The sequence below is a fragment of the Oncorhynchus kisutch genome, unplaced genomic scaffold (assembly GCF_002021735.2).
Source record: "Oncorhynchus kisutch isolate 150728-3 unplaced genomic scaffold, Okis_V2 scaffold3964, whole genome shotgun sequence".
In the NCBI taxonomy this organism is placed as follows: domain Eukaryota; kingdom Metazoa; phylum Chordata; class Actinopteri; order Salmoniformes; family Salmonidae; genus Oncorhynchus; species Oncorhynchus kisutch.
In genome coordinates, this window is record NW_022265909.1 from 34,916 (window position 1) to 50,000 (window position 15,085).

A 15,085-nucleotide genomic window follows, 5' to 3' on the forward strand; every position below is an offset into this window, starting at 1 on the left:
TATATTTCTCCACTGTCTTGTTGATAAGATATTTCTCCACTGTCTTGTTGATAATATATTTCTCTACTGTCTGGTTGATAATATATTTCTCCACTGTCTTGTTGATAATATATTTCTCTACTGTCTGGTTGATAATATATTTCTCCACTTTCTGGTTGATAATATATTTCTCCACTGTCTGGTGGTAATATATTTCTCCACTGTCTGGTTGATATGTTGATAATATATTTCTCTAGTACCTGGTTGATAATATATTTCTCTACTGTCTGGTTGATAATATATTTCTCCCCTGTCTGGTTGATAATATATTTCTCCCCCTGTCTGGTCGATAATATATTTCTCCCCTGTCTGGTTGATATGTTGATAATATATTTCTCCACTGTCTGGTTGATAATATATTTCTCCCCCTGTCTGGTGTCTTGACATATCTCTCCTCTCTGTGTTTTGGTGTGCAGGTCACGGAGACAGCAACAGCAGAAACATTCCTACTCTGGTCAAAGACATCAGCAACGTAGGAGAGGTGTCTTGTGGGAGTTCTCACACCATAGCTTTGTCAAAAGATGGCCGCACCGTGTGGTCCTTCGGAGGGGGAGACAATGGTGGGTGAAGGCTCAGGACGCAAGGCTGGAATCCATCGGATGTTTTTATATCAGCGTCATTATGTGGAAACTATCACTATATCTATAAATGTCGACATATATATGGAAATATAAAAGACAATATATAAATCAATAAATATAGTTTATTGTGTAATTCTGTCTTCATATTGAAGAATTGGTTTTACATAAATGATACGATTGGCAATATGTTTCTAAATGTCTCTAAATGTGTAATTTGTCTATCCTGCAGGGAAACTGGGGCATGGAGATACAAACCGTGTCTATAAACCCAAAGTAGTGGAGGCCTTGCAGGGGATGTTCATAAGGAACGTGTGTGCTGGAAGCCAGTCCTCCCTGGCCCTGACCTCCACTGGACAGGTACGACTGACTGTTTACTGACTGTTTACTGACTGTTTTACCCTTTAGAAACGGGAGGGAGGAATCTGGAACATCTGTACCTGTCCCTAGGCAGAGCGGTTCCATGCCAGGCTGTGTGTTCTACATGCTATATTTCTATACTGACATGTCCCTGGGCAGAGCGGTCCCATGCCAGGCTGTGTGTTCTAAATGCTATATTTCTATACTGACATGTCCCTGGGCAGAGCGGTCCCATGCCAGGCTGTGTGTTCTACATGCTATATTTCTATACTGACATGTCCCTGGGCAGAGCGGTCCCATGCCAGGCTGTGTGTTCTACATGCTATATTTCTATACTGACATGTCCCTGGGCAGAGCGGTCCCATGCCAGGCTGTGTGTTCTACATGCTATATTTCTATACTGACATGTCCCTGGGCAGAGCGGTCCCATGCCAGGCTGTGTGTTCTACATGCTATATTTCTATACTGACATGTCCCTGGGCAGAGCGGTCCCATGCCAGACTGTGTGTTCTACATGCTATATTTCTATACTGACATGTCCCTGGGCATCATGTCTCTTCTACATGCTATAACTTCACTTGTCTCTTGTAAAATAGTTATTTTTTAACTTCAAGGGAGGGACGGTATCCTGGTTAAATGAAGTGTATTGCACAGGGATGGGTCACAACAACAGCAACAACGACAGACGATGCCTTGGGCATAAAAACACTGGCTGTGGCTTGGGTTTGATCTTGGAATTCTGCTAGTCGATTCAAGGAATTATTTTTGTTTGTGAATAAACAGAAGACTGTTTTGTTGATATAATCTGTCCCTGGTTGTGTGGAGTGTTGCTGTTTTCACTTACACTATATTATATGTCCTGTAGCAATGATCTCTGGTACTCTGAGTCTGGTTATAGTAAGAAAGAGACACAACTCCTGTTATTCACATTGTGTTGCTCATTGTGTTACTGTTAACCAGGATGTTAAAATAAGTATTTATCACAACATGTTTGTAGATGTTTCATATACAGTTCCCTTTAGTCCAACTGACAATACTATCAAAGAGTTTTACAACTTAACCAAGATAGACCACAGCCTGTCTTTTCCAATGGGAACAAACGAGTCATAGTGGGCAGAACAAGCAAGGAGGTGGGCAGAGCCAATCACGAGATAGGGAGATTCTATTGGCTCATTCTAGCATGCATCTGCATAATTATTTACCTTTAGCGAACACCTCCCTGCCTTTCAGTCCTTCTACACAACGCAATTTAAAAAATTAAAAAACCTTTTCCAAAGGGTAAAGTCTACAAAACTTAATTCCACTCTGTTCATAACAGATTTTAGTTTTTGGAACAGAACTGTTTAATGAGCAGAATGTCTGCCAAAATCCATGTTGTTCCGTGTTCTCCCACTGCCAGCCAGTGGTCTTCCTGTCACTACCATAGTGAGTGGAAACGCCAAGCAGCTGCATCACATTTATACAGGCAGTGAAATATCTGTCTCGTTGTTCTATCGATAGTGTCTGCAAGTAACTTCCTGTTGCGATGTCTTTTATATGGCCTGGTTCCAGGTATATTTGACATGGAAATAACCATAGGAGTTGGCAAGACTCCTATAAACAGATCTGGGACCAGGCTACTTTTAATATGCAGACCCTTTAATCCTGACTGGTTTTAGTGACTGGTTCTATGTCCTGTGTTCTAGTGACTGGTTCTATGTCCTGTGTTCTAGTGACTGGTTCTATGTCCTGTGTTCTAGTGACTGGTTCTATGTCCTGTGTTCTAGTGACTGGTTCTATGTCCTGTGTTCTAGTGACTGGTTCTATGTCCTGTGTTCTAGTGACTGGTTCTATGTCCTGTGTTCTAGTGACTGGTTCTATGTCCTGTGTTCTAGTGACTGGTTCTATGTCCTGTGTTCTAGTGACTGGTTCTATATCCTGTGTTCTAGTGACTGGTTCTATATCCTGTGTTCTAGTGACTGGTTCTATGTCCTGTGTTCTAGTGACTGGTTCTATATCCTGTGTTCTAGTGACTGGTTCTATATCCTGTGTTCTAGTGACTTGTTCTATGTCCTGGTTTCTAGTGACTGGTTCTATGTCCTGTGTTCTAGTGACTGGTTCTATGTCCTGTGTTCTAGTGACTGGTTCTATGTCCTGTGTTCTAGTGACTGGTTCTATGTCCTGTGTTCTAGTGACTGGTTCTATGTCCTGTGTTTTAGTGACTGGTTCTATGTCCTGTGTTCTAGTGACTGGTTCTATGTCCTGTGTTCTAGTGACTGGTTCTATATCCTGTGTTCTAGTGACTGGTTCTATATCCTGTGTTCTAGTGACTTGTTCTATGTCCTGGTTTCTAGTGACTGGTTCTATGTCCTGTGTTCTAGTGACTGGTTCTATGTCCTGTGTTCTAGTGACTGGTTCTATGTCCTGTGTTCTAGTGACTGGTTCTATGTCCTGTGTTCTAGTGACTGGTTCTATGTCCTGTGTTCTAGTGACTGGTCCTATATCCTGTGTTCTAATGACTGGTTCTATGTCCTGTGTTGTAGTAACTGGCCCTGTGTTGTCCTGTGTTCTAGTGACTGGTTCTAGTGACTGGTTCTATGCCCTGTGTTCTAGTGACTGGTTCTAGTAACTGGTTCTGTGTTGTCCTGTGTTGTAGTAACTGGTCCTGTGTTCTAGTAACTGGCCCTGTGTTGTCCTGTGTTGTCCTGTGTTGTAGTAACTGGCCCTGTGTTGTCCTGTGTTGTAGTAACTGGTTCTGTGTTGTCCTGTGTTCTAGTAACTGGTCCTGTGTTGTAGTAACTGGTCCTGTGTTGTCCTGTGTTGTAGTAACTGGCCCTGTGTTGTCCTGTGTTGTAGTAACTGGTCCTGTGTTGTCCTGTGTTGTAGTAACTGGTCCTGTGTTCTAGTAACTGGCCCTGTGTTGTCCTGTGTTGTAGTAACTGGTCCTGTGTTGTCCTGTGTTGTAGTAACTGGTCCTGTGTTGTCCTGTGTTGTAGTAACTAGTCCTGTGTTGTCCTGTGTTGTAGTAACTGGTCCTGTGTTGTCCTGTGTTGTAGTAACTGGTCCTGTGTTGTCCTGTGTTCCAGGTGTATGCCTGGGGCTGCGGGGCCTGTGTTGTAGTAACTGGCCCTGTGTTGTCCTGTGTTGTAGTAACTGGTCCTGTGTTGTCCTGTGTTGTAGTAACTGGTCCTGTGTTGTCCTGTGTTCCAGGTGTATGCCTGGGGCTGCGGGGCCTGTGTTGTAGTAACTGGTCCTGTGTTGTCCTGTGTTGTAGTAACTGGCCCTGTGTTGTCCTGTGTTCCAGGTGTATGCCTGGGGCTGCGGGGCCTGTGTTGTACTAACTGGTCCTGTGTTGTCCTGTGTTCCAGGTGTATGCCTGGGGCTGCGGGGCCTGTGTTGTAGTAACTGGCCCTGTGTTGTCCTGTGTTGTAGTAACTGGTCCTGTGTTGTCCTGTGTTGTAGTAACTGGTCCTGTGTTGTCCTGTGTTCCAGGTGTATGCCTGGGGCTGCGGGGCCTGCCTGGGCTGTGGCTCCTCTGAAGCCACTGCACTGAGACCCAAGCTGATTGAGGAGTTGACAGCGACCAGGGTGGTGGACCTCTCCATAGGAGACAGCCACTGTCTAGCTCTCTCACACGGTAAAACAACCCTTAAAAAAAAAAGATGATTATTTTAAATCTATGATGTAAGTGTTTTGCGTTTTTATTGGTTAGAGTGAGACAGAGGTAGAAGGTAGTAGAGAGAGTGCTGAAAGAGAGAGACAGAGGTAGAAGGTAGTAGAGAGAGTGCTGAAAGAGAGAGACAGAGGTAGAAGGTAGTAGAGAGAGTGCTGAAAGAGAGAGACAGAGGTAGAAGGTAGTAGAGAGAGTGCTGAAAGAGAGAGACGGAGGTAGAAGGTAGTAGAGAGAGTGCTGAAAGAGAGAGACATAGGTAGAAGGTAGTAGAGAGAGTGCTGAAAGAGAGAGACATAGGTAGAAGGTAGTAGAGAGAGTGCTGAAAGAGAGAGACGGAGGTAGAAGGTAGTAGAGAGAGTGCTGAAAGAGAGAGACGGAGGTAGAAGGTAGTAGAGAGAGTGCTGAAAGAGAGAGACGGAGGTAGAAGGTAGTAGAGAGAGTCATCTCTCTTCTTCATCTCTCTTCTTCATCTCTCTTCTTCATCTCTCTTCTTCATCTCTCTTCTTCATCTCACTTCTTAATCTCGCACCACATTTTAAACCACATTGTAACATCCCAAAATGTTCCCATGATTGGATGATTAAATCAACTTGATGTCTATTTTTCCTCTCATCTCTCTGTCTCTCCTCCACCTAGACAATGAGGTGTATGCTTGGGGTAACAACTCCATGGGTCAGTGTGGCCAGGGTAACTCTACTGGTCCCATCACCAAGCCGAAGAAGGTGGTTGGTCTGGACGGTGTGGTCATCCAACAGATCTCAGCTGGTACCTCCCACAGCCTGGCATGGACCGCTCTGCCCAGGGACAGGTTGGTCCTGCTACCGGAACGCATAGAAATATAGCATGTAGAAGAGACACGGTGCCCAGGGACAGGTTGGTCCTGCTACCGGAACGCATAGAAATATAGCATGTAGAAGAGACACGGTGCCCAGAGACAGGTTGGTCCTGCTACCGGAACGCATAGAAATATAGCATTTAGAAGAGACATGATGCCCAGGGACAGGTCAGTATAGAAATATAGCATTTAGAAGAGACACGATGCTCAGAGACATGTCAGTATAGAAATATAGCATTTAGAAGAGACATGATGCCCAGGGACAGGTCAGTATAGAAATATAGCATGTTGAACACACAGCCTGGCATGGACCACTCTGCCCAGGGACAGGTACAGAAGCATGGTCTTCTGAGGTCTGCCCCCATCCCAGTCCCACCCCCCCATCCCAGTCCCACCGCCCCATCCCAGTCCCCCCCATTCCAGTCCCAACCCCCCATTCCAGGCCCCCCCCATCCCAGTCCCAACCCCCCATTCCAGGCCCCCCCCATCCCAGTCCCATCTCTATCCATGGTGCTTCTATGTGGAACACTGAGTCTGCTGCACCACAACCCTGGACTTCAGACCTCCAGGAGGACAGTGGGGACTGTTCCTACTGTACACACACACACACACACACACACTGTTCACACGGACACACAGACCCTATGAGATGATACTATTGTTGTGTTTTAATTGGTCGACAGACAGGTGGTAGCGTGGCACAGACCCTATGAGATGATAATATTGTTGTGTTTTAATTGGTCGACAGACAGGTGGTAGCGTGGCACAGACCCTATGAGATGATAATATTGTTGTGTTTTAATTGGTCGACAGACAGGTGGTAGCGTGGCACAGACCCTATGAGATGATAATATTGTTGTGTTGTAATTGGTCGACAGACAGGTGGTAGCGTGGCACAGACCCTACTGTGTGGACCTGGAAGAAAGCACCTTCTCTCACCTGCGTTCCTTCCTAGAGCGCTACTGCGACGGCATCAACAGCGAGATGCCACCCCTCCCCTTCCCCTCCTCCAGGTAGGTACTAGTACTGCAGGCACCCCTAGAGGGAACCCTACAGGGAGCTCACTGTAAAGACAGGAATAAAATCATTGGAACCGTGTCATGGATACAATGTGTTCAGTGGGGTTCCATTCATTCTAAACATTCCGTCCTGAAGAAGTGAAATGACAGCAACCTCCACCACGCTGACTATTCATCTGAGGCATTAACAGTCCCGTAAGACCACGAAAAACACAATAAGGTTTGAGTGTGTGTAAACTTCTGACCCCACTGGGAATGTGATGAAAGAAATAAAAGCTGAAATAAATCATTCTCTCTACTATTATTCTGACATTTCACATTCTGAAAATAAAGTGGTGATTCTAACTGACCTTAAACACAGATTTTTTACTAGGATTAAATGTCAGGAATTGTGAAAAACTGAGTTTTTAAATGTATTTGGCTAAGGTGTATGTAAACTTCCGACTTCAACTGTACATTCTGTAGCATTTTACTGATGCTACAATCAATGAAAACCGTTGCAATGCCTTTCTGCTGGGCTTCGTCTTCTGTCTTTATCAACACAGTATTATAACACTCTGACGCACCACTTCATTACAGGGAGCATCACAACTTCCTGAAACTCTGCCTTCGACTGCTGTCCAATCACCTGGCTTTGGCTCTGGCCGGGGGAGTGGCCACCAGTATCCTAGGCCGACAGGCCCGCCCCCTCCGGAACCTTCTCTTCAGACTGATGGATTCCTCTGTTCCTGATGAGATCCAAGAGGTGAACACCGGTTCACACAGTAACCACTAGATCAGCTGTTCCTTTGAAGGGGGTCTGTATACAGCCCGAATGGTAACAATATAGATTTAACTATAAACCCTCAAAACACTACATCTCTAAGGACAACATTACCTTTCAGACTAGAGATGACAATATGGACTCTGGATATGTGAAGCAACAAGGCACAATCTGTTGACTGACTGGTCTGAATTTGACTATTTGCCAGGTCCCTGACCCGTTGGGGTTTTGTCCCTGAGCCAAACCCAGTGTCGCTGTGTTTTGGTTGTCAGGCTGGGATTGAGATCGATAGTCAAGCTGTTGTCTCCTCTCATTGTGTGTTTTGGTTGTCAGGCTGGGATTGAGATCGATAGTCAAGCTGTTGTCTCCTCTCATTGTGTGTTTTGGTTGTCAGGCTGGGATTGAGATCGATAGTCAAGCTGTTGTCTCCTCTCATTGTGTGGTGCTGTTGTTGTTTATGCCAGACTGTGTTTGAAACACTGTGGGACATCTCTGTGTAACCAGGCTGTGTTTGATACGCTAACACTGTGTTGTCAGTCTCTAGCACTGTGTCTCTGTTGTGTTGACCCATCTCCGTGTTTTCTCTAGGCTGTGATTGAGACTCTGTCTGTGGGGGCCACTATGCTGTTACCTCCTCTGAGAGAGAGAATGGAGCTTCTCCACTCCCTGCTGCCCCAGGGACCTGACAGATGGGAGAGTCTGTCCAAAGGACAGGTATAGTACATAGATGTATTGCACGTTGGTCTGAACAACGCCATTTACCTGTGACCATATCAATAAGGCCCTAGTTCTATTTAGTCAATACGGCCCTAGTTCTATTTAGTCAATAAGGCCCTAGTTCTATTTAGTCAATAAGGCCCTAGTTCTATTTAGTCAATAAGGCCCTAGTTCTATTTAAGCAATAAGGCCCTAGTTCTATTTAGTCAATAAGGCCCTAGTTCTATTTAAGCAATAAGGCCCTAGTTCTATTTAGTCAATAAGGCCCTAGTTCTATTTAAGCAATAAGGCCCGAGGGAATGTGGTATATGGTCAATATAGCACGGCTATGTGCTGTTCTTAGCCATGACGCAACACGGAGTGCCTGGATACAGCCCTTAGCCGTGGTATATTGACCGTATACCACAAACCCCCAAGGTGCCTTAATGCTATTTTATACAACAGGTGGGTCTAGTCCTGAATGCTGATTGGTTAAAACCGCATTCCAGCCGGTGTCTATTCCACAAGTTGCCCCCGGATAAATCAATGACGTTAAAATGCCTTTTTACTCGATTCCATTTGACTTCGCAATCCACTGTCTCATCAGCCCAGCCAGGCAATTTATAAACTTGATCTCCGCTATAAAAAGCATCTAGACATTATCTCACATGTCTTTTAGACTAACGTTTAGTTTTCAACAGTGGAGATTTTGTATAAACCTTCCTGTCTGTCACTCTGACATTTGCAATATTGTTTCAATATTCAAATAGAATCTCCAGCTGTCTCATAGTGATGAACGTGTCGGGAGTCGGGACAGACGGGCAGGAAGCTTTTCTCAGCCTGTCAAAATCATGAATCAGCATCTTCTTGGATTAAAATATACAAAGAAATGTCAAAATATTACGAAGTGCAAACGGTCCCAAGTCAAAATGCTGCCATAGATAGATAGCTGACTTCTGTGTATCTCTCTTCAGCTGCATCCTGTCCCTGCCTCTGACCCCTGACCTCTGACCCTTGACCCTGTGTTTTCCAGAGGATGCAACTGGACATCATTCTGACTTCGCTCCAGGACCACACCCACGTAGCATCTCTCCTGGGGTTCAGCTGTCCCCCCGAGGCCCCCGAGGCCCTGGCCTCCTCCTGCGGCCTGGACCCCTCCTACGGAGCCCCCGGCACCAACCCTGACACACACCTGGCTGAGATCCTAATGAAGACCCTGCTCAGGAACCTGGGCTTCTACACGGTGAGGAGAGAGAGAGGCAGCCTAGTTGTTCCAGATCATTCTGTCTTACAGTGGCTTGCGAAAGTATTCACCCCCTTTGGCATTTTTCCTATTTTGTTGCCTTATAACCTGGAATTAAAATAGATTTTGGGGGGGGGGGTTGTATCATTTGATTTACACAACATGCCTACCACTTTGAAAATACTGAATATTTTTTGTGAAACAAACCAGAAATAAGTTTATCTACTGGGTGGTAGATGTGGCTGTTACTCTGCTAGTTTATCTCCTGGGTGGTAGATGTAGCTGCTAGTTTATCTACTGGGTGGTAGATGTAGCTGTTACTCTGCTAGTTTATCTCCTGGGTGGTAGATGTGGCTGTTACTCTGCTAGTTTATCTCCTGGGTGGTAGATGTAGCTGTTAGTTTATCTCCTGGGTGGTAGATGTAGCTGTTACTCTGCTAGTTTATCTAGTTTATCTCCTGGGTGGTAGATGTAGCTGTTACTCTGCTAGTTTATCTCCTGGGTGGTAGATGTAGCTGTTAGTTTATCTAGTTTATCTCCTGGGTGGTAGATGTAGCTGTTACCCTGCTAGTTTATCTCCTGGGTGGTAGATGTGGCTGTTACCCTGCTAGTTTATCTCCTGGGTGGTAGATGTAGCTGTTACTCTGCTAGTTTATCTCCTGGGTGGTAGATGTAGCTGTTACTCTGCTAGTTTATCTCCTGGGTGGTAGATGTAGATGTTAGTTTATCTAGTTTATCTCCTGGGTGGTAGATGTAGCTGTTACCCTGCTAGTTTATCTCCTGGGTGGTAGATGTGGCTGTTACCCTGCTAGTTTATCTCCTGGGTGGTAGATGTAGCTGTTACTCTGCTAGTTTATCTCCTGGGTGGTAGATGTAGCTGTTACTCTGGGAGTCTTTCTCCTGGGTGGTAGATGTAGCTGTTACTCTGCTAGTTTATCTAGTTTATCTAGTTTATCTGCTGGGTGGTAGATGTAGCTGTTACTCTGGGAGTCTTTCTCCTGGGTGGTAGATGTAGCTGTTACCCTGCTAGTTTATCTCCTGGGTGGTAGATGTAGCTGTTACTCTGGGAGTCTTTCTCCTGGGTGGTAGATGTAGCTGTTACCCTGCTAGTTTATCTCCTGGGTGGTAGATGTGGCTGTTACTCTGCTAGTTTATCTCCTGGGTGGTAGATGTAGCTGTTACCCTGCTAGTTTATCTCCTGGGTGGTAGATGTGGCTGTTACTCTGCTAGTTTATCTCCTGGGTGGTAGATGTAGCTGTTACCCTGCTAGTTTATCTCCTGGGTGGTAGATGTAGCTGTTACTCTGCTAGTTTATCTCCTGGGTGGTAGATGTAGCTGTTACTCTGGGAGTCTTTCTCCTGGGTGGTAGATGTAGCTGTTACCCTGCTAGTTTATCTCCTGGGTGGTAGATGTAGCTGTTACCCTGCTAGTTTATCTCCTGGGTGGTAGATGTAGCTGTTACCCTGCTAGTTTATCTCCTGGGTGGTAGATGTAGCTGTTACTCTGCTAGTTTATCTCCTGGGTGGTAGATGTAGCTGTTACTCTGGGAGTCTTTCTCCTGGGTGGTAGATGTAGCTGTTACCCTGCTAGTTTATCTCCTGGGTGGTAGATGTAGCTGTTACTCTGCTAGTTTATCTCCTGGGTGGTAGATGTAGCTGTTACTCTGGGAGTCTTTCTCCTGGGTGGTAGATGTAGCTGTTACCCTGCTAGTTTATCTCCTGGGTGGTAGATGTAGCTGTTACCCTGCTAGTTTATCTCCTGGGTGGTAGATGTAGCTGTTACTCTGCTAGTTTATCTCCTGGGTGGTAGATGTAGCTGTTACTCTGCTAGTTTATCTCCTGGGTGGTAGATGTAGCTGTTACCCTGCTAGTTTATCTCCTGGGTGGTAGATGTGGCTGTTACTCTGCTAGTTTATCTCCTGGGTGGTAGATGTGGCTGTTACCCTGCTAGTTTATCTCCTGGGTGGTAGATGTGGCTGTTACCCTGCTAGTTTATCTCCTGGGTGGTAGATGTAGCTGTTACCCTGCTAGTTTATCTCCTGGGTGGTAGATGTGGCTGTTACCCTGCTAGTTTATCTCCTGGGTGGTAGATGTGGCTGTTACTCTGCTAGTTTATCTCCTGGGTGGTAGATGTAGCTGTTACCCTGCTAGTTTATCTCCTGGGTGGTAGATGTAGCTGTTACTCTGCTAGTTTATCTCCTGGGTGGTAGATGTAGCTGTTACTCTGGGAGTCTTTCTCCTGGGTGGTAGATGTAGCTGTTACCCTGCTAGTTTATCTCCTGGGTGGTAGATGTAGCTGTTACCCTGCTAGTTTATCTCCTGGGTGGTAGATGTAGCTGTTACCCTGCTAGTTTATCTCCTGGGTGGTAGATGTAGCTGTTACTCTGCTAGTTTATCTCCTGGGTGGTAGATGTGGCTGTTACTCTGTTAGTTTATCTCCTGGGTGGTAGATGTAGCTGTTACCCTGCTAGTTTATCTCCTGGGTGGTAGATGTGGCTGTTACTCTGCTAGTTTATCTAGTTTATCTCCTGGGTGGTAGATGTAGCTGTTACTCTGCTAGTTTATCTAGTTTATCTCCTGGGTGGTAGATGTGGCTGTTACTCTGTTAGTTTATCTCCTGGGTGGTATTAAGTAGCAGATCATCACTAGTCTGTTGCCTGGATATTCATTGTGTGTGTGTGTGTGTGTGTGTGTGTGTGTGTGTGTGTGCAGGACCAAGCCTTTGGGGAACTAGAGAAGAACAGTGACAAGCTGCTCCAGGGAACGTCTTCATCAGACAGCAGTCAGCCGGCCCATCTCCACGAGCTGCTCTGCTCCCTACAGAAACAACTGCTGGCATACTGCCACATCAACTGTGTTACTGAGGTACGCACACACCAACTGGGCATGCATACACACACACACACACACACACACACACACACTGGGCATGCATACACACACACACACTGGGCATGCATACACACACACACACACTGGGCATGCATACACATGCACACACACACACACTGGGCATGCATACACACACACACACACACACTGGGCATGCATACACACACACGCACACACACACACACTGGGCATGCATACACGCACACACACACACACACACACACACACTGGGCATGCACACACACTGGGCATGCACACACACACACACACACACACACACACACACACACACACACACACACACACACACACACACACACACACACTGGGCATGCATACACACACACACACACACACACATTGTCTCAGATATTTTATACTGTGACCATCACAATCCCGTTCACAGAGCTGAAGACAAAGCAGACCTTTTATGCAACAGATTAGAGTTTTTATTAATGAATGAAAGATGGTTCCCTGTTTATGACGGTCTCTGTCATATGTTTGTGTCCACAACTCTAGTAGTAGTAATAGTTAGTTAGTAACATTGTCCTGGTCTATAATACCTCCAGTAGTAATAGTTAGTTAGTAACATTGTCCTGGTCTATATTACCTCCAGAACTCTAGTAGTAGTAATAGTTAGTAACATTGTCCTGGTCTATAATACCTCCAGTAGTAATAGTTAGTAACATTGTCCTGGTCTATATTACCTCCAGAACTCTAGTAGTAGTAATAGTTAGTTAGTAACATTGTCCTGGTCTATATTACCTCCAGAACTCTAGTAGTAGTAATAGTTAGTAACATTGTCCTGGTCTATAATACCTCCAGTAGTAATAGTTAGTAACATTGTCCTGGTCTATATTACCTCCAGAACTCTAGTAGTAGTAATAGTTAGTTAGTAACATTGTCCTGGTCTATAATACCTCCAGTAGTAATAGTTAGTTAGTAACATTGTCCTGGTCTATATTACCTCCAGAACTCTAGTAGTAGTAATAGTTAGTTAGTAACATTGTCCTGGTCTATAATACCTCCAGTAGTAATAGTTAGTTAGTAACATTGTCCTGGTCTATAATACCTCCAGTAGTAGTAATAGTTAGTTAGTAACATTGTCCTGGTCTATAATACCTCCAGTAGTAGTAATAGTTAGTAACATTGTCCTGGTCTATAATACCTCCAGAACTCTAGTAGTAGTAATAGTTAGTTAGTAACATTGTCCTGGTCTATATTACCTCCAGAACTCTAGTAGTAGTAATAGTTAGTTAGTAACATTGTCCTGGTCTATAATACCTCCAGTAGTAATAGTTAGTTAGTAACATTGTCCTGGTCTATAATACCTCCAGTAGTAATAGTTAGTTAGTAACATTGTCCTGGTCTATAATACCTCCAGTAGTAATAGTTAGTTAGTAACATTGTCCTGGTCTATAATACCTCCACAACTCTAGTAGTAGTAATAGTTAGTTAGTAACATTGTCCTGGTCTATATTACCTCCAGAACTCTAGTAGTAGTAATAGTTAGTTAGTAACATTGTCCTGGTCTATAATACCTCCAGTAGTAATAGTTAGTTAGTAACATTGTCCTGGTCTATAATACCTCCAGAACTCTAGTAGTAGTAATAGTTAGTTAGTAACATTGTCCTGGTCTATAATACCTCCAGTAGTAGTAATAGTTAGTTAGTAACATTGTCCTGGTCTATAATACCTCCAGTAGTAATAGTTAGTTAGTAACATTGTCCTGGTCTATAATACCTCCAGTAGTAATAGTTAGTTAGTAACATTGTCCTGGTCTATATTACCTCCAGAACTCTAGTAGTAGTAATAGTTAGTTAGTAACATTGTCCTGGTCTATATTACCTCCAGAACTCTAGTAGTAGTAATAGTTAGTTAGTAACATTGTCCTGGTCTATATTACCTCCAGAACTCTAGTAGTAGTAATAGTTAGTAAATAACATTGTCCTGGTCTATAATACCTCCAGTAGTAGTAATAGTTAGTTAGTAACATTGTCCTGGTCTATAATACCTCCAGAACTCTAGTAGTAGTAATAGTTAGTTAGTAACATTGTCCTGGTCTATAATACCTCCAGTAGTAATAGTTAGTTAGTAACATTGTCCTGGTCTATATTACCTCCAGAACTCTAGTAGTAGTAATAGTTAGTTAGTAACATTGTCCTGGTCTATAATACCTCCAGAACTCTAGTAATAGTTAGTTAGTAACATTGTCCTGGTCTATAATACCTCCAGAACTCTAGTAATAGTTAGTAACATTGTCCTGGTCTATAATACCTCCAGTAGTAATAGTTAGTAACATTGTCCTGGTCTATAATACCTCCAGTAGTAATAGTTAGTAACATTGTCCTGGTCTATATTACCTCCAGAACTCTAGTAGTAGTAATAGTTAGTTAGTAACATTGTCCTGGTCTATAATACCTCCAGTAGTAATAGTTAGTAACATTGTCCTGGTCTATATTACCTCCAGAACTCTAGTAGTAGTAATAGTTAGTTAGTAACATTGTCCTGGTCTATATTACCTCCAGAACTCTAGTAGTAGTAATAGTTAGTAACATTGTCCTGGTCTATAATACCTCCAGTAGTAATAGTTAGTAACATTGTCCTGGTCTATATTACCTCCAGAACTCTAGTAGTAGTAATAGTTAGTTAGTAACATTGTCCTGGTCTATAATACCTCCAGTAGTAATAGTTAGTTAGTAACATTGTCCTGGTCTATATTACCTCCAGAACTCTAGTAGTAGTAATAGTTAGTTAGTAACATTGTCCTGGTCTATAATACCTCCAGAACTCTAGTAATAGTTAGTTAGTAACATTGTCCTGGTCTATAATACCTCCAGAACTCTAGTAATAGTTAGTAACATTGTCCTGGTCTATAATACCTCCAGTAGTAATAGTTAGTAACATTGTCCTGGTCTATAATACCTCCAGTAGTAATAGTTAGTAACATTGTCCTGGTCTATATTACCTCCAGAACTCTAGTAGTAGTAATAGTTAGTTAGTAACATT

At 43.8% G+C, this 15,085-nt stretch overlaps 1 protein-coding gene across 1 annotated transcript in view; it reads left to right on the top strand.

Moving 5' to 3' along the window:
- LOC109886404 (probable E3 ubiquitin-protein ligase HERC1) overlaps positions 1–15,085 on the top strand; it is a 206,773-nt gene that overhangs the window by 26,330 nt on the left and 165,358 nt on the right. Inside the window, exons 8-16 of the mRNA XM_031821355.1 lie at positions 456–599; positions 850–977; positions 4,449–4,593; positions 5,266–5,437; positions 6,343–6,477; positions 7,063–7,228; positions 7,835–7,960; positions 8,976–9,185; positions 11,897–12,049. Of these exons, the coding sequence (XP_031677215.1) occupies positions 456–599; positions 850–977; positions 4,449–4,593; positions 5,266–5,437; positions 6,343–6,477; positions 7,063–7,228; positions 7,835–7,960; positions 8,976–9,185; positions 11,897–12,049 (1,379 nt within the window). The remainder of the gene's footprint in view (positions 1–455; positions 600–849; positions 978–4,448; positions 4,594–5,265; positions 5,438–6,342; positions 6,478–7,062; positions 7,229–7,834; positions 7,961–8,975; positions 9,186–11,896; positions 12,050–15,085) is intronic.